Source organism: Rhineura floridana, chromosome 6, assembly GCF_030035675.1.
Source record: "Rhineura floridana isolate rRhiFlo1 chromosome 6, rRhiFlo1.hap2, whole genome shotgun sequence".
Lineage (NCBI taxonomy): Eukaryota > Metazoa > Chordata > Lepidosauria > Squamata > Rhineuridae > Rhineura > Rhineura floridana.
The window spans coordinates 109,709,361-109,729,598 of record NC_084485.1 but is presented as its reverse complement, the minus strand read 5'-3'; the positions used below and the strand labels follow the sequence as shown (position 1 = coordinate 109,729,598).

General features: G+C 37.7%; 1 protein-coding gene across 1 annotated transcript in view; it reads left to right on the top strand.

The window, feature by feature from the left end:
• The first annotated feature begins 2,542 nt into the window (after positions 1–2,542).
• The window catches only part of LOC133386873 (vitellogenin-1-like), a 46,756-nt gene continuing 29,060 nt past the window's right edge, over positions 2,543–20,238 (top strand). Inside the window, exons 1-12 of the mRNA XM_061630644.1 lie at positions 2,543–2,582; positions 3,213–3,364; positions 4,292–4,546; positions 7,612–7,773; positions 9,542–9,690; positions 11,235–11,382; positions 11,499–11,659; positions 11,766–11,931; positions 13,244–13,369; positions 15,018–15,230; positions 15,952–16,169; positions 16,272–16,369. Of these exons, the coding sequence (XP_061486628.1) occupies positions 2,543–2,582; positions 3,213–3,364; positions 4,292–4,546; positions 7,612–7,773; positions 9,542–9,690; positions 11,235–11,382; positions 11,499–11,659; positions 11,766–11,931; positions 13,244–13,369; positions 15,018–15,230; positions 15,952–16,169; positions 16,272–16,369 (1,888 nt within the window). The remainder of the gene's footprint in view (positions 2,583–3,212; positions 3,365–4,291; positions 4,547–7,611; positions 7,774–9,541; positions 9,691–11,234; positions 11,383–11,498; positions 11,660–11,765; positions 11,932–13,243; positions 13,370–15,017; positions 15,231–15,951; positions 16,170–16,271; positions 16,370–20,238) is intronic.

The following is a 20,238-nucleotide window of genomic DNA, read 5'->3' as shown; positions in this document are numbered from 1 at the left end:
ATGTTTCTCCCTCCAGTTTTCAATTTCCTCCTGTACTTCTGCGTAAAATCTCTCCAATTCTTCTTCTGCATTTGATTTTGGAGCGTAGACTTGGATGATGCTTATGTTAATAGGTTTCCCATTTAATCTCATTGATATCGCTCAGACCTTGCATTGTAGCTCCTAATTGCTTTTGCTACATCACTTTTCACTGTTAAAGCAACTCCGTTTCTTCTTGATTTCTCATTTCCTGCATAAAATATTTTGTAGTTGCCTGACTGAAAATGTCCCATTCCCGTCCATTTTAATTCACTCACGCCAAGTACTGTACTGTTGATACGTTCCATTTCTTTCTTGACAATTTCTAACTTTCCCTGGTTCATGCTTCTCATATTCCGTGTTTCTATTGTGTGCATCATACAACTCCAGACTCTCCTTTTGCATCTGTGCGAAAAGTACTGTAGACAAAGAAAAAGGGATTCACAGAACAATCCAATAAGGGGAGAATCTGTGATAGATCTAGGGCTTATCAACATGGGGGCATTGCTTAGTACTAAAAATGCTGTTTTCACCTCCATTTTCTATTTGCACTATTTGAAGTGAGTGCGCAATGCCAGCTACAAAGACGATCTTTCCAATTCACACTAGCAGTCCCCTATGTCTATGAAGAATCAATCACGCAGTTTCCTAATGACCATGCCCTCTAATTTTATATTTCCACTCCCTCTGGTTGCTAGGAAACTGAGCATGTTCAGTATATTTTACCAGCTGCTGTAGGTTCCATTAAAAAAACAATAGAAACGCTATTATCTGTATTTTCACTGCCTATGGTTGCTAACATAAAGCTGAAAGTACAAACCTTTGTTTGAGTAGTATTACACTTTTGTACACAAGTTAAGGGGGAAAGAAAAAGAAAAATAATGGCACCATTCATCTGCCAAGAAGTGGGGCTGCTTGTTGCAGTAAATAGCTGTAGAACACTGTCAGTAGTGTGCCCCCTGTGGTTGTTTGCAGCAACATAGAAAAAGCCAGCAGGACTGGGGAGAGCAGCTGGAAGTTGCTTGTCAACCCACAGAAAACAAAATGAATAAAAGGAAGAAATAATGGGTTTGGAAAGGGGTGTATGACAAAACAGCAAAGGAAAGCATCTGCAACCACTAGTGGACCAAAGTGGAGACATATTGCTCTCCACTTTTCATATTATCAGCAGATTGGGTTAGTACTTATTTACAGGGGGGAAACTCTTATGTTTGCCAGTAACATCATGTGAATGATGCAAATTAAGAGATGTGAGCAGCAGCAATCACACAGTAAACGACCATGTAGATAAGCCCCTATTTTTCACTTCCTATGCCCTGTCAGCCACCTGTGGTCAGGTCAGGAGATGAGTGTTTCCTTTTCTTTCCCGTCCCACCTCCTGATCTTTTCCATTTTTAAAATCCTTCTCATTCACATCAGTTGGGGAGAAATTAACTATGCCAGCTTGAGGACTGTCATAGTTTTTGGCCCTGTAATGGGATGTGTTAGGGAATGAGGGGGTTTAGGATTCTGCAAATCCATAGTTTTCCCCCAGCACCCTGCTCCTTGCTCCCCGGTCACCAGTGCACTGCCAGTACATCAATGACACCAGTGGACCTTTCTGCCATCATGTTGAGGAGGAGGTCTCTGGTGACTGGCTTTTGTCTCCACAGATAGAGAGGGAAGTCCATAGCATCTGATGATCCCTCAGCTGCTCCCTAAGAGACAATGGATTAGAAAGCAAATACTAGATTAAAATGTGAACAAAAATATTTTCGCCTTTGTTTTATAGCTTTCAGGTATGAAAATGCAGAGGAGGGTATAGCTCACTGGTAGAGCATCTGTTTTTTATACAGAAGGTTCCAGGTTCAATCCCTGGCATCTCTAGATAGGAGTGGGAATGCCCCCAGTCTCAATCCTTGGGGGAGAGTTGTGGCCACTCAGTGTAGACAATACTGAAATAGAGTGACTAATGGTCTGATTCAGTATAAGGCAGCTTTCCATGTTCTTCTGCAGTGAAAAGTAACCCTCAGAATTATTTGAAGTTGTTAACCACTGACATATAAAAAAGGCATCCAGAAAGTTTTCTCCCTGGAAATTAAACTGTATTTAACTTACTGGACTTTAACTGACAGTATAGTCATATTTTTCGTACAAGTGGTATAAATAACATCTTTGACTATTTGCACTAACATCAGTCTAGCAAGGCAGATGCTCTGAATTCACATTTTTGAAGTTTAATTTTTACTGTTTTTATTCAATCTCAGATTTTGTACATGAACCATTTCATTTACTAGAATTATAATTTACTAGAATTTCAGATTTTGCTTCCTCAGTTTACATGAAACATGTATTGGACTAAAGCCATCCTATGGTTTTGTAATATCAGAGTTTCTTACCAAAGCAATGTTTGCTTGTTTGGTCAATCAATACTGAACCCAAAATATGCTTGTTCATCAAAACGATTTCCAAGATAATCATGTGACTGAATATTGTCCCTATAAAAGTGGCAACAACCCATTCAGTTCTACCTTCATCCTTCACAATGAAGGCCTTAATTCTAGTGCTGACATTAACCCTTGTGGGTAAGTATAGATGTACTACCCATCAGAAATTCTGAAACAGTTCTAGAAATGTTTCAAATCTGCAACAGTCCAATGCTTGGTTCATAGTTCTCTAGTAAAACAAATAATGGGAAATGGTTCAATCCAACTAAGTCATACTCAGAGTAGACCCGTTAAAATAAATGAGCTTAAGTTAGTCACATTCATTTATTTCAATGGGTCTACTCTATGACTGAGTTTGATTCAACTTGAAATCTGTCTTTCAATGGAGAATACTTGAAAGGTTTGGCTGAATAAATATATATATTTTAAAAAACCACCTTTTAAATTTTATTTAACAATTTTTTTATTTCACTTAACTGTAAATAAAATCTCTGAGCAGTTTACCAAGATCTTGTGCCTATATGTTCCCAAAAATAAAGTAAAAATGTTCATGGGAACAAATCCATTTTCTTTGTTTTAACTTTTATTTTTATCTTTCAGGTTGCCACCAACAAGATCATCGTAAGTATCTTCCCCAGATAGCATTATTTTTTCTTCAGAAATAAAATAGAAGCATTCAATTCTGAAAGCTGTTTCCCACTTTTAGAAACATGTGGTATAACATTTTCCGCACATTGGGTATAATATTTGTTTGAATATTCTTTTCAGAAGGTGATTTAAATCAAAATAAAGCTGCCACATATGATTACGAATCTGCAATTTCGACTAAATTTCTTGAAAAAGGTGTTGCAAGTGCTGGAGTAAAAGTGAAATGTCAAGTAGAAATTTTCAATATTGCACAAGACCAGAAAGCTCTATCGGTAAGGAAGCTATTCCAATATGAAAGTTAACATTCTTTGTGACTTTTTAAAGATTGGGGGAATAATTAAATTTTAGCATACAACTTGCATAGGCTGTAGCTAACAATATTATTTCTTATGCACTGACCAAAATTCCTTTTCACACATTACCAGACAATTCTCAGTCAGCTCAAACCAACCTCAGGTTTGAAGGAGTTATTCTGCTTAGTGGTCAAAAAGACAATAGGATATAATTTCAAATGCACAATAATTGGATTGCTGCATCAATTCAATTGTTCTCAAACTGTAATGCCTTGAAAATTACTTAGTCAAACAATTGTAACTAATAAACAAGGAGTAATATATTTTCTAACAAAATTGGATGCCACTGAATATTTACAAAGTGCAAATCATATGTTATGCTTCACTCTGCATATTTTGAACTATCTGCTATTTAAATATCTTTTAAAAAAACCCACTAAGATATTTGATTGTACAAAAACTGTTGCTGCCCTTCCCTATTGAAATTGCAGGCAAAGGATTAAGCAAGAGCTCCCCCATAGGTTTGCAGCATAACCCCTGTCATCCTCTCATTGTGCCAGACATAGCACTAATGTCCTATCCTACACACACTTCAGGCCATGGACCAGCCTAGGAACCAATAGGAACCCTGGTGGGTTGCAGAAGGCTTGCTGGCTCAGAAATTATCCAGGCTTGTTCTAAGCTGAAGGCAAATTACTATAAAAATAGGGTTGAAAGAGTGTTCACATATTCAGAGTTCTCCATCACGGTAATGTCAAGCTGAAATTTGCATGTTGAAATTTATGAAGCCTAAATGGAGAGAATGTGTGGTTTCAAAGACATTGGTTTAAATAACCTATATAGATTAAGAATCTAAGGAGGGAAATCACAGGAAATTTACTTCTTGTTGTTTTATGTATGTGACAGGCTCACTCTTGGGAAGTGTATAACTACAATGGCATCGACCCACGGCACAGTTTCATTCCGGCACCCAAATTGACAGAATGGTTTGAGAAACAGACCAAGGACACGATAGTTACATTTCAGCACAGGAATGGTCATGTTGAAAATATCATGGCTCCAGCACACACCAAAGAAAGTGTGATTGGTTTAGTTAAAGGAATATTGAGTATATTTGAAAATACCCTGAAGACGGACGAGAAAAGCTATACTTTACGAGAGGTGAACTCTTAATTTCAGTTATATTTGTAGTACTGGAACTTTTTATTTATTTTCCTTTTCTGACACTAAGCACTTATGATCATATGTTTTATTTACATATATACCTCTTTTCCTAAAAAGAGTTTCAAAAAACTTTGCATACATTTTCTCAGTATTTCAATAACTATAAAACAGGCCAATTTATCTCAATATTACAGTTTGCCTGGGGGTTGGGGGTTGTGAAGCTGAAAGACAGTGTCTTGCATAATAGTATTTGGTGAGTTCATAGCTGATATTTGAACCAGCACATTGCTGATTATGTCAATCACTAAGTTACACCATCTTCCTTCCATACCACAACAATACAAATACTCCAATATGGACAATGAATATATAGAGAACAGGAGGAGTTAAACCTCAGCCCCTAAAGTGAGTGTGGTGCATTCACTTGAATGCAAAGATTCAATTGAAGTTAAAAAAAATAAGCTTCTTGTGTCTACATAACTAATAGGGAATATTTGTCCTTTTGTTTGCCCTTTCTATGCCAAGTCAGAAGTAAGGGAACACAATCCTTCGTTGGTATAGAATGGGCAAGCAGAAAATCAAACAGATGAAGCAAGCAGTCTGACTTGTGAAGCCCCACAATAGGGTATACATCAAGTTTTGGAACTGAAAGCAGCAGCCTGGCTGTGAGGAAAGTTTGCTTTAGTGAATCAGAAAAAAGAAAGTGGAAAGAACAGTATCAGTGGCTCGAAGAGATCATTTGAGAGAAAAAACTGAAGTTAAGTGAAGGAGATTGTTGCTTGAGACATTTAGGCTTAGCCCTGGTAAAGATCATAACGATCAAATGACCTAGTCATTCCTAATTTGTATTCTACATTATTTTTGATTGTGTACATTTGAAATTGCTCAGTATTAGAGCTAGACAAAAGATTGGAACAATCAAATTACTTTTAGAACACATAATCTCCTACAAAATAAATCTGGCAGTGTTAAAACTACCCTGGGGGTAAGCCTGTGATAAAGTGCTGTCAAGACTACACGGTGCAAAATTGTGACTTGGCTCATATTGAAATCCAGACAACAGACTGCAATTAATTTCACTTTCACAGTCCTATATTTACATTAATCAAGCCAACTTTGATTCAGATGTTGATATTTGAAAATGTTTGAAAATATTTTTGATATGAAATTTAGAATAGAGTTGCTTTAATTAAGAAAACAAATATTTTAATATAGTAATGTTTAATTTAGGAAAATGGTTTGGAGACTACTACCAATATCCGGTATCACATTGTGTGTAGTTTTATATCCATGCTATTTTTCCCCACATCTCTAGGCATAAATAGGCATCAGACAATTTCACCTGACATCTATTACCTGATCCTACCAGTAATGTGGCAGTCTTCAAGCTGGCTGAATTAAACTATTTAGAATGCATAAGATGAAAATAGTATCCTGCTGGATCAGACCAAAAGCCCATTCAGTCCAGCATTCTGTTCTTACATTGGCCATCCAGATGCCTAAGCTGCTAAGCAGGATATTAGCACAACAGCACTCTTGCTATCTGTTATCCCCAACAACGAGCGTATGACCTCTGATACTGGAGATAGCACATAGTCATCATGATTAGTAGCCATCAATAATCTTACTTAAATCCATTTTAAAGCTGTTCTAGTTTGTGGCCATCACTACATTTGCTGTGGTAACAAATTTCATTGTTTAACTATGTTCTTCCTTTTGTCTGTCCTGAATTGCCCATCATTCAGCTTTACTGGATGATAGTAGGAGAAAAACTTCTCTCTTTCCATTTCCCCACACCATGCATGATCTTATACATGGTGTCCCCCCTTACTTGCCTTTTTTTCTAAACTAGAGAGCCCCAAATGCTGTAGCCTTTCCTCATAGGAGAGCTGCTACACTATCTTGATCATTTTGGTTGCCCATTTCAAGTTCCTTCCAGTTAAATCCCTTTGACTTAATGAGGCCAAAGCAGCTGACATTACGGTTTGCTATACAGTTTTGATTTAGATTTTATTTTGCATGACATCAGTGTTATCCAACCTATTATCATTTTATGTCTCCTGATAAACAGTTCAAGCAGGAACAGGCAGTGGGATCTTAATGACCAAGTCCAAGGACTTATATGAACAGTTTGCTAAGGCTTCCCATATGGCCTATGCCAGATCTATGCTTATGGCAACTCATCCATAAGAAGCTTGTTTTGGGAAGGGAGAAAATAGCGGGGAGGAGCCTTGGAAAGCCAGTTGTAACACATGATACTCTCTTGTGCTGTTTGAACAGGCAACATTATGAAAGTGTCAAAGTGTTCCAGTGCAAACGCTTGCTCCATCCCCTTCATTTAATGTTGGGTTCCTAGTCTGTGAGACTGGAGTAGTGCAGATCCGCTCATTAACTAATAGGCAGCATAACACCCCAGACTTCAAACACTTTGAAAAACAGTATTTAAACTTGGTAAAAACTCTGTGCATATACTGAGATTGCACTTCTGATGAATACAAGATCATGTTATAATGTTATAGATCTGAGTCAAACCTGCTAATGTAAGCCAGAAAGTTAAGGTTCCTCAGTTCTTCAGCAGTGCTTAATTATTGCTGCTTTTATGGCACATCTGCTCATCTACAATTCTAAGGCTTCTAACAGAGGAATGTGTGAGTTGTAGATTAGGTGTAATGGGATTTTTAGGGGCAAAGTGCCAGCCCCGACTCTGAAATCTTTTGCTTTTGAGGTTTCATTTTGACTGATCAAATTATTTCACCATATTTTTTATTAAAATGTTCAAATTATCCTTCATATACAATAAGTCCTAATTGGAACTGAATAAGGAACTTCCCACTGGGACAAGCCATGGCTTCACTGATGTCTGTAGGGGTTTGCCAGTGATCTTTCAGTAGAAACCAATGTTTGAATTTTTGACAAGAAATGCATGTAAGAAAAAAGAGTAAAAATTGAGAGGTTGATTAAAGGAGTTAGTTAGAGTGGGGTTATTTTAGGCAATTTCACAAGAAGACTGATTGTCTCCGAAAAAAATCCCCATTGAATTTATTTATTTATTTATTTTACAGAATGGTATTGCAGGTAAGTGCAACACAACATACCTCATTCGAAGTGGAGGGAAAGCCGATGAGATCTTAATGACCAAGTCCAAGGACTTAAATGACTGTGATAACAAAGTTTTAAAGGTTGTTGGTGCTGCATATGCTACTCCATGTCGTCTCTGCAAACAGGTCAGTCAGGTGGATGGGTGCATATAACTGTATAATATGGGGTCCTGTTAACATGTGCAAGCAGATCCATGGTTGTTTGTTTGCATACAATTGCATGGATGCTGACCCATGTTGCAAGCCATTCATTTGTGGGACTCACCATACCATTCAAGCAATTGTAACATGTGATCACAAATTACAAGAGAGAGAGCTGGCAACGAAGTGGTAAAATTACTGGTACCATGTAGCTAGCCACAGGTAGCTTTCCATGTCGAGCAGTTGCCATGTTGTATTGCAAGCAACAATCCATGCAGCTGTTTGCATGCGGCAATCATGTCTGAGCTTGAAATGTGAAATCATAAGGTAGCAACGGACTGTAGCAGCAACTCTTTACCATTACCACCTGCTGCTTGTCAGTGGGGCCACTGCTGGGTTCTGGGCCCTCAGCAGATTCCCAACTATGCTGAGCCTTGATGCCTGTCCTGGAAATGAATGACTGAATTATATAGATTTGTCTAACTGAAAGGGTCATGTAAGTTGTTTGATCCAACCTCTTTGCTCTGGAATGAGATTTGCTGCTGCTGCTGCTACTACTGCTTATATATATAGCATTTCTTTTGTGCCAATAGTGTGCCAAGGCAGGCATTGTCCGCAAAAAGAAGTACTAAAGTCTTTGCCCCTACAGCTTCTATCAGTGGTTATCTCAGTTTTAGCATATGCTCAAAAAGCATGGTTGATAGTCAAAGTATATTATATCTCAAGCAAAGATCAATAACTTACACGCATACACACAAGAACTAAACGGGTGACAGTGTTACATATAATTGGTCATGTGGACCTATTCAGCAACTAATCTTCCTAATGGGGCACAGTTGATTCCACAGAAATTTAAGAGAGCAACAAATGTCCTCACCAAGCATGTGAGGAAGAGACCTTATCTCATGCACCTCTTTTCATTCTTCACTCACCCACAGCTATTTTCTCTCGCACCCTCCTAGCTATTCTTATGAGGCGGCCAGATTGAAAATGAGGATGGGGCTCCTGCACTTTTATTAGTTGTGCAGATGAGAAAATTTCATATATAGCAAGCTACACCTGCTGAAATTCCTACATAAAGGTGGAGGAGTCCTGTCCTCTTTTCTTTTTTTAATCTAGCCATCCTATATTTTTCAGCTTGGAAACACAAAACAGTGGGTAAAATAGAAAGGTAAGCATGAGAGGTTCTGCTTCCATTGGCACTCTTCTGAGTTTTGCTTTTCCCAGCTATTTTCCAACAGAATGGGAGCAAAAGAACATAGTGGGACAAGAGCCTGCAGGAGCAGATCTCTTCTGTGCACCACTTCGCCCTCTCCACCTCTTTACTTTCTAAATGGCTGGGAGAAAGGAGAGAGAGACTGCAAAAACAAGATAATTTTCTTCCAGCACTATCCTTCTCCCCCGCCTCTCCCTTCCCCCTTTGACCAAGCAAGAATCCCCATACAGAGGGTAGACAAGTTTGGCACCTGGAGCCTACAATCCCATGGTCTGCTAGCTGCCAAACTCTATTGTAGAGGGTGCTGATGTAGAGTTATGACATCCAGTAATACTGTACTGTATGGGTTGTATCCAAATAAGGTCAACTCAGATTAGACACACTGAAATTAATGGACCTAAGGTAATCATGCCCATGGGTCTAAACTGAGTATTAATAAACACTGGATGCAACACTATGATAATTTCTGAACTTGATATTATATTAAAAATTATAATAAATTACTTTTCGTTGTCATTGCCTTGTTTTCCCACAAAGAAAACTGAACATTTCCGAGCCACATCTACATCTAACTACAGAATCAAGAGAGGGAAAGAGAGAATGATTCTGCAGGCTGATGTTCTTGAAATCCGACAGGTCACACCATTCAATGAATTAACTGGAAGAAATGTCTTAATGGAGGCCAGGTACCATATCTCTGTATAACTGCCCCATTTCTACAAATATTTTTAATTTATCAGTTCATCATCTTAAATAATCTAGTCAAACTTCCTGAGACTAGCCCTCAGTATAGACTGTATCATGTTTGCCAGCATTTCATGTCATAAACCCACAAATTTTCCTAGAATGTCACCGTTAGCCATAAATCTGAAACATGTGCAAAAATATAGGAACCTTTGCTAGCAGAAGTTGCCAGTTTCTGATAAGTTTAATTCTAATGGATATTAAAGGCCAAAACAAATACAATTTGATACAAAAACTGCATACTGTTATGCTTGCAGTAAAATAATTTGAAGCATGGAAGCCCAGCAAAAATGAGAATCCTGGAAAGTAAGAGTAATGAAAATATCTCTTTGGGCCAAACTACATGTGATATCTGTCACATGTTTAATCAAATGTACTTAGCTTGACTGCGTTTATTGTGGAGAAAAAGGTGTAACAAGGCCTCAATCCAGAACGTACTCCCAATCTGAAGTGGGGATGCTGCACTGATTTTGTAATGAATGTCACTCCTAGGCTGATTTTTTCACCCACAAAAGTGTTGCTTACTATAAACAGCAGTGACACATGGAGCAAGTTTCAGCAGAAAAATGGTGCAGGACCCCAATCCAGATCAGGAATATGTTGTGGATTGGGGCCCCATGATTGCTCCCTCCCCAACTAAAATAAAAGTGGACAGATTAAGAATTCTTGTTTAAACACATAAATAATATCACTTGTACTTTGTACCCGTATCATACTTTTGATAAATGAAATGAAAAGCATATGCATGTGCACTAAAATTATAAAGTTAAAATCAGAGTCTGCCTAATAAACATCAAGTAATATCCAACATGCCATATATTTAAAGCACGTTTAAAGCACATCACAAAAACAACAAAGAATCCTGAGAACTGTAGTTTATTAGGGATGCTGGGAACTGTAGCTCTGTAAGGGGTGAACTACAGTTCCCAGGATTCTTTGGGGGGGTGCTTTAAATGTATGGCATGTACGCAGCCTAAATCATTCTTAAAGTACACCCTTTGAAATTAGTGGACTTACATCAATCTACTCTGGGTAGGGAGGGGGGAGAAATTCAATTCAGTTTGCATTTAAAGCCAAAGCTCTCAAATTTGCACTTTCTGAAACAATATGAAAACTGAGACACAGCCATCCTTCGAAATTTTCATGAGGATTTTTTTAAAAAAAGAAATCTGCAAAAATATGGAGAACTGAATTTAAGACTGGAAAAATGAGAAACTGAGAACTGATACTTCCTTCCCTAACTCTGAATATGACTGAGATTGGGGTATTAGCCATTATGTTTCAAGATTCAGCAAATCTTCATAATCCAAAGATCAGATCCACCTTCAAATAAAGCATGAAGCATTTTAAATGGGCACAGTGCTTTTTTTGGGGGGGGGGGTTCTGCTCCAAAAAGAGCATTATTATTGCAGAACTAAGAGACAAAAACAGCTTTCCATATTCACCAGTTGCTCACTCTCACTGTCATTGGGTCTTTCCGTACTAGGCAGAAAATGGTATTCATCGGTTCACAGGACCGCTTGCCACATGTGCCTTCTGACTTGAAGAAATTCGGGTCACTTCACTACAAGTTTGACAGGGAACTTCCTCCTCTTCCTGTTCAGTTATTACACATCAAGAACCGAGAGAGAGCGGTAAGGTTTAAAGTAGTAATGCAAATCAAACTTACAACCTAGCCAATATTCTTTGCTTAAGGTGTGAAATAATATCTGACAATGTTATTTTTTTTAAAAAAAAATCTATCCAACAGATTGAGGATGGATTGCAGTATTTGGCAGAGCACCCAAATGAGAAGCTTCCAAACAACAAAGGATTGAAAATGATGCAGGTTACCCAACTTTTACGTGACGAAAATGATACAAGGTCTTTGGGATTCTTGTTTGAAAAATATCACAACCGGCCACAATACAGGTAAGATAATATAGGAAGTGCTTTCAATATTTGAAAAGCATAATTGAACAAAATGGAAATAAAAGTAATTGAAGCTCAGACATGATTGCTGCTTCTTTTCTTGCAGATCCGCCATTTTGGATTTAATTTCTGCTGTTTGTAGTCCAAATGCAATTAAATTCCTGAGGCACAAGATTGATCAGCAAGAAATCACCAGCATTGAAGCAACAGAGACATTGTTTGTGTTCTTCCATTTCTGCCCTGCCTCTCAAGAAGTAGTAGAAGAAGCTATGGTAAAATACATCTTGCATTACAATATTTTGTTTGCTGGTATTGGCATTCCTTAAATTGTTTTTTTTTGGGGGGGTGCAAAAATATCTGCAGGGGACTACAATCTAGGCATCCTGAAGACTTCAAAACAGCATTGTCCATCTAGCTCAGGGATAACCATCATGGCACCCTCCAGATATTGCTGGACTGCCCCTCCTTTCATCCCTGATCACTGGCCATGCTGCCTAGGATAAAATGGACGTGGATTCCAGCAACATCTGGAGGGCACTGCCTTTAGTATCTCTGATCTAGCTTCCAGGTTTTCCCTGCCTTTAGTTATTTAGGTTCATTGATTTCAGTGGGTCTACTCTGCATATGATTTAGTTAGATATTCCTCAGTATCTGGTACCGGAGCTATGTCACTACACATTTGCCAGGTAAAAAATCCTATTAATGCTTAATTTTACAATCCCAGGGGAAGAAACACAGGGCAGGTCAATAAACAAAATTGTGCGACAGGGAACATCAGGCAAAAGAAATTGGCTTATGTACATACCAGCTATATTTTGTACTTTTAAAATGGCAATACCTTTGTAAAGCAGGACAGGATCCTCTTTGAATATGACTGCAATTGTTGCTATGCAGATGGTAGCATTGAAGGCCAAGAGGGTTATCCATCTTATGGAGTCCTCCTAACTAAGGTCTTTGATATGTTGTAGACATCAAGGATACTATTTGCACTTAAATCAACTTTATTGGGTTGGCATCTAAGTTATATTCGGAGTAGACCCACTGAAATCAATGAACAAATTAGACATCATGATAAAATTAAAATAATTTATTTTAATGGGTCTACTCTGATTTTGACACAGTTGGACATCACCCACCTGTGTTCTCTCTTGAGGGCTAGTGTTTTTACTGGTTAAGAAACTAGGCTGGAGTTCCTTAGTTCAAATTTTACCTCTGCTATAATAAGCCATAATGTCTGCTAAACTGCAAGTTGTTATGTATCAACCACACATTTAGAGTATGGGGAAAATAATGCTAACCTATTTGATAAATTGTTGTACAAATTATTGTGATGATATACGTTTGGAACTCTTGGAATATTACCAACCACTTTACAGACCCTCGGCTATATGACTGTTATGCTTTGGACTATTTTTTTCTCCTTTAATCCCCAAATGCTGTCTAAAATACACTTGGAACTGATTTAATTGATGTATATGTTAAAATTATATAAATCATTTGCTTTATGTGTTCTTCACCCCGTCAGTTATGCTATGAGGTTCCACAGGGATGATTCTACTTCTAAATAAATTCTTCTCTCCATAGTTAATTGTGACAAATGTTCTCAAAGGCCCAAATACTCTCCATCACAAAATTACCTGCCTTGCATATGGAGCCTTACTTAACAGATACTGTTCTGCTGCAGACACCTGCCCTGACAAATACATCAAGGTATTATGCCATGTTTCAATAACATTTCTTCAGCTAAGGAGTAAAAATATAAGGGGCTAACTAATCCTATAATTATGAACCTACAAGTGAAAATGCATGTGTTCAGCACAATCTTTAGGAAAATTGCAACATGCTGAAAACAATGGAATTGGGATTGCTGTCTTCAATTTGAAATAAAAATAAGGTGAAAGGAAAAATTATCCTTAGCACTTCCATGATATACTTGTCTGAGAAGTCCTCAAGATCTTTACATCTTATTTATCTAAGCAATCATATAACATTGTTGTAAAGTATCTATTATTGCAAATTATGAGAAAATACTTGTTTGTTTGTTTGTTTGTTTGTTATTTGATTTATACCCCACTCGTCCTCCCAGCAGGAGCCCAGATTATTCACTTCACTGAAAGCAATAGCATTGCATATCTAACCATTTGTCTCGGGTTACCTCACATTAGGCATGGATAGATCAGTCTATTTCTGGTCCATGCCAGTTTTGTATGTGTAAAATTATATGTCCTTTCCATCTGTTTCCACATTACTGTTTGATTCTTAAAAAAAAATCCACACAGAAATGCATATTTAATTCACATTTCATTTCAATGTACATATTTTACCCTAACATTTGTATTTTAACACATTTTGTATATTTTTGAGCCAAGAACAATAATGCAAAATTTGGAGAAGTGTGAAATCCAAAGGATAGTTGTGTTCCAATCCTTGTATTAGTCTAAGAGATGCAAATTAGTTCCGTTTGCTTAAAAATTTGGCCTGAATGAAATTCTCCTCCATCTATATCTAGCCATTTCCATATTGTCTATTAGAAAGGCAGATTTGAAGGCTACGCAGAAATCAGCATGGTCTGTTCTATATTTTCTTCAAATTATATGGAATAAGTTCTCATTGGTACCACACAATGACATGTAAAACAGATTAACATTGACATATATTCATGAATTGCCCTGATGAATGACTTTTATAGGGACAGAGGGAAGTGGAGTATGACCTTATTTCTTCTCCGTTGTTCTGTGGCTTTTGATACCATTGACCATTCTATCCTCTTGGACTGTCTCTCTGAGAGGGATATTGTGGGCACTGTTTTATGGCGGTTCAACTCCTATCCCCAGGGGCTTTTCCAGAGAATAGCACTGGGGGAGTGCTTTTCACCCCTTGTCAGTTATGCTATGGGGTTCCACAGGGATGATTCTATTTCTAAACAAAGCTATTTAACATCTATATGAAGCCATTGGGAGCAGTGATTAAGGGATTTGGAGCATAACGTCATCAATGCATTGATGACACCCAGCTCTGTTTCTCCATAACATCAAAATTGGGTGTAGATGGGTAAGAGTCTATGTGGTACTTCCTTTAAGGCTGGTTCAGAAGCTACAGCTAGTGCAGAAATCTGCAGCAGAACTGTTGAAAGAGCTGCACTAGATGCCAATATGCTACTGGGCCAGGTTTACTGAGACCTATTGCAGCTATCATAGGAGATGGTGGATGGCCCCTGTTGTACACACTCATGTCTAACTTGGGATCATAGGTTTTTCATAAAGTTGTCACCATGATTAATCCAAGATTGAAACCATTTAAAAAAAATAGACTCTGACTGATTTTGAAACTAATTTTAAAACCACTTTTTTTAAAATAGCCTTTGACTGATTTTGCAACTAAAGCAACACGTGCATCTGATGTAGAAGGAATAGTCCTAGCTCTGAAGACTTATGGAAATGTGGGGGATCCAGCCGTTCTGAAGCCCATCATGAAATGCATGCCAGCTGCTTCTTCTTCTCGTGGTAACTTCAGAATTTGGTTTTCTGGTATGCTGGCTCTAAGAAATGTTGGCAAGAAAGATCCTCTGCGGGTAAGAATATGTGGGATGTTTTGCAGTTTTTTCCCTCAACATCATTATATTGATGTAAAAACTATTAGATATTGTCTAATTGTTAGGAATTTATTATGAAAGTGTTAGGAAAGTGTTATTTGTTATTGTATTTTCATTGGAAGTTGTAATCATTGCTTTTTAATAATGTTATTACCTTGTTATTTAATTTTTGTAAATTGTACTGCTTTTATTGATGTGTATTTCTATATTTGTGTTTATTTTTTGTAAACTGCCTTGAGGGCCTTTTGGCCAAAAGGCAGGATAGAAATACTACTACTACTACTACTACTACTACTACCAATACCAATACCAATACCAATACCAATACCAATACCAATACCAATACCAATACCAATACCAATCCTAATCCCAATCCTAATCCTAATCCTACTACTACTACTACTACTAATAATAATAATAATAATAATAATATAAGATTTATATTAGAAAGCATAGACCCATGCCAGAAACGACAAGGGCATTTCTCAGGCTCTGGGACAAGGACTAGAGTGGGCAAAGATGTATGTTGGGCAGAATTGTTGTGAAACTAGAAAAGTTTCCTTTTCACATTAGGTTTGCAGGAATGTGTTGATGCTGTTTATTTTATCTATACTAAGCTATATTGCTATATGCCATGCCGTCCAGCTGTTACTGTTCTGTTTCTGAGTATAAAGTGCATATTTTAATCTACTTTTCACAGGTACAAGCAATTACTCTTCAAGAAATTCTGAACCGAAAGACTGACTCTACACTTCGAATAGCTGCTATGCTGCCTCTATTTGAAAGCAAACCATCTCTTCCCGTATTGATGACCTTGGTAAACTCTATGCCAAATGAACCCAGCATGCAGGTGGTACATTTTGTCTGCACTTACCTGAGTGCAATGGCCAGATGTACAGCTCCTGATTTACAAGTGATGTAAGGCGAATTAAAAACTTTGTTTTCCTTTTAAAAGGAGTAATGTGCAGCAAACAGCAGTAGTAAATATAAATGTTGTTGGATTCATTCTTTTTTTTCCAGGGCTTCTGCCAGCAGAATGGCTCTTAAAGTACTGAGGACCAAACTTGAACAGCCTAGTTATCGGTTCAGCAGAGCTTACATGTTGGGTTATTTCAAAGGTAAGAGACTCCGCCCCCCAACTAAAAGTTAAACAATGGATCTGGTGTTTTAAGAAGCTGTTTATTTCAAGAACCAGAAAGAAAATATTTTTCTATAACTGTCTATAACAGTCTAGCATCCCAGCCTCACTACAATTTTTTTTAAATTTAACTTCAAATCTTCTGATCCCCTCCTGAGGATGAAGTCTCTGTATATGCTAAGAGTAAAAGACAGCTATTTTATTTATTTATTTATATATTACATTTATATACAGACCCATAGCTAAAGCTCTCTGGGCTGTTCACAAAAATTAAAAACATTGAACATTAAAACAAATATATAATTTTTAAAAGCATACAAAGTTTAAAACCATGAAACACAGATAAACAAGTTAAAAGACCTGGGGTCAGAGCTCAGCACATGCTCTCAGAATGCCTGGGAGAAAAGGCAATAAAAAGCTATTTTATTATTTATTTATAAGGATATTTATAAACTGCCATATTATTTTTAAAAATCATAGCAGTGTACCAAAAAAATAAAAAATCATAACATCCAGAACTAATGATCAACAGTGAATCAAACTAACAAAAACGGGCAACAAAATATCAAAACTGTAGTTGCCTGTCTGATTTCAATAAATGGTATACATCCATGAAATCTTATATCCATTATTGAGAGCTCATTTCTTTTACCCTAATCTGGGAAACTCAAACTTCTATGTATCACTCCAGACTCAAACTGATGTTGTTAAACTCAAATGAATATTTTGCACTGAAGATTGGCCATAGTAGTGACAGACCAAAATAATAATAATAATAATAATAATAATACATGTCTTTTCATCTGACTGATTCAGACAGCACAGGGACAGGCCTGATGAGGAAAGTGTGCATGGCAGCCAGGGGTGGGGGTGGGGGACTGTGACGCCCTTCCCTGGCTCTCCCTGTCAGATTCCTACCTGCTCGTGGTTATTGCCTGTCTCTAGGCACCACCAGGGACTCCACCAGTCCGGACTGTCCTTTTATATGGTTTTTCTCCCCGCTCTAGCACAGATCTCAACAGATCCCCCTGCTAGGCAGCACCACCAGTCACGTCCTATAACCCGTATTCCCAGAGACTCTGCCTGAGTCTCTCTATCAGGTTACCTCTGTGACTGTGTGCTTAAGCTGTCCCAATCCCTTTGATTTACTCAGACTGCTTGTGGTGTTATTCTCTTCACCGCTGCCACCATTTGTTATCCTTCAGCCTTGGTCATTACCGTACCCTCCCTTCTGGTCTGTGAAACCCCAGCCAAGGATCAGGCCTTTGGTAAACCAAATATATTTATTAAATAACAGAGATAACAAGATTACTTTATAAAGGCACTTAAGCATATGGTTTCATCTATTCCTGAGGTACTGGTCTTAGTATTAATCCGAACTCCACACTCTCCTCACATCCACCAACTCTCCACCCAATCTCCTCTCAAAAACCCACCAAAACAACCCACTCACGTTCACCGTCCACCCAGATTTAACTGTCATCCTTCCATTTATACTCTCAGCCATTCTAAACACTCAGCCAATCATCCAGCATTCTACTGCCCATTCACTCCCCCCTCCTCTTTCATTCCACTTACCATGTATCTCCTATACAAACAGCACTTACCATATATACACTAATACATGAACATCACAGGGACAGTTTGCAAAAGCCAGTCAGTTCTTCAGAGAAAAATGTTTTCTTATTCCTAAACTTGTAACTATAACTACTACAGTCCATGTTTTAAGGAAGAGAGGAATGGTACTGGGAGGAGCGGAGCACAATGTAGAATAGTGTTGAATGTCCCTATGCTGACAGCCACCTTTTGTTTGCCATTAATTGTTTGGCTATGAGTTTGGCTAGGAGACAGCCACCAACAACCAATGGGAACAGGCATTATGCCTGAGATTTGTACTCATTCACCTTCCATTTCCCACTGCAGAAAAAGGCCCCTTGGGGAGCAGTGGCCAGGGGCCTCATTCTGTAAGAGCAAAACGTTTATAAATCGCTGACTTCACCAATGGATTTGGTAACATGATATAGAAAGGTTACTTAAATTGCTTAAGGAAGATTCCATATCATTACACAATTGCTAAATAATGCCAGCTGTTAACTGACTCCAAAACGTTTTAGTTACTGGAATAAAATTCTGCATTACTAAAATATAATTCTGCATTGCATTTGGTTTTCAGTGCTGCATACATACTACATATGCTGTAGTTTCTTCTTCATTCTTCTAACCATTGTGCAATGCCAAGGATATGCACAAGGATTTCTGTAGATGCTTCACTATTTGTCAAAAGAAACACATTCGTATAGCACTATAAAAATATTGGCTGCTTGAAAAGGGAGCCAGATAATGAACCTAGTATATTCCAGACCAAATCCCAAGTTATTTTCATGCAAGTTAAGTTTCACATGATATGGCTCCATTCGTAAATAGCCATGAAAATCCTAGAGTTTTGTTATGTGTCCCTTGGGGGAAAAAATTAAAAATACCTACAAACTCTATACATAGCTTAATAAGAACTATCTTGGTTCTTTTTGTAGATGTGTAGCTCATTAGTATACTTCAAGTTGAGTTAGTGAAAAGTTCATGCAAAATATTTCATAAATATTTCAGACAATAGTGCCAAAGTTAGATTTTTGTGTAGTGCCTTAGTTTATTGCTCATGGCTTTTATATAACCATCTAATCAGTTTCTTAATAAAAACAAGTACCATGCATATGACTGACCACAGTCATTTAGGATAAATAGACCTGCTACTTTACAGATGTATGTAGGGAGCTCTTGAAGAAATATAATAATTTTGTGGTATATGAATTTTCATTCCCCCTAAAGTGTCTTAATTTTCATGTAATAATTATCCAGGTAAAGGAATGAGATTTATCTACTCAATCCTTACTCAGATTTTTTCTCAGACCATAAATTTAAACAGAATAACCGGCAAATATTTCCAAGAGTCAATAGTGTGAGGTAAAGGGATATAAACTGTTAGTAACCATATTGAGATATCAGCTATATTAACATGGAGATATCAGGTATATTAATGTTGTAGCAACAAATAAGTAAATGTGCTATCTAAAGGATCCCCTAGAACTTACTATTATTCCTCTGTAATAAGTCCCACTAAAGCAGAAGTAGCCAATGTGGTGCCCTCTAAATGTTATTGGACTACAGGTCGTATCAGTCACAGCCAGCATGGCCAGCGTTCAGGGATAACGGGAGTTGTAGTCTTGCAACATCGGGAATACCACAGCACCCTCATCCTTAGCTTATGCAATACCAATACAAGGCTCTGACTAACTTTAAAGTAGCTTCATATATTCATATGTACTAGTGGACAATATTACAACTTCCAGCCTTTATTATATTTATTTTGTATCTACACTTAGTCACAGGCTGTGTCATCATCACCCTTGCGAAATCCACTTACCCTACTACACAGCATTTCATATAACATAATGGAAGGGGTGAAGAAACTTTATAGGTTTTGACCTATAAAGCCTTACACAGATTGGGACCACAATACCTGATGGAACACCTCTCCCGATACGAACCCACCTGTACACTACGTTCAAGATCAAAGGCCCTCCTCCGGGTGCCTACTCCGAGGGAAGCTGGGAGTCTGGCAACAAGGGAGAGGGCCTTCTCAGTGGTGGCCCCCAAATTATGGAATGATCTTCTTGACGAGGTGCACCTGGCGCCAACACTGTTATCTTTTTGGCACCAGGTCAAGACTTTCCTCTTCTCCCAGGCATTTTAGCATGTGTTTTATATTGTTTTAAATTTTTAAATTATGTTTTAAATTGTTTTTTAAAAGATGTATTTTTAAATTGTATATGTTTTTAGTTACTGTAAGCCGCC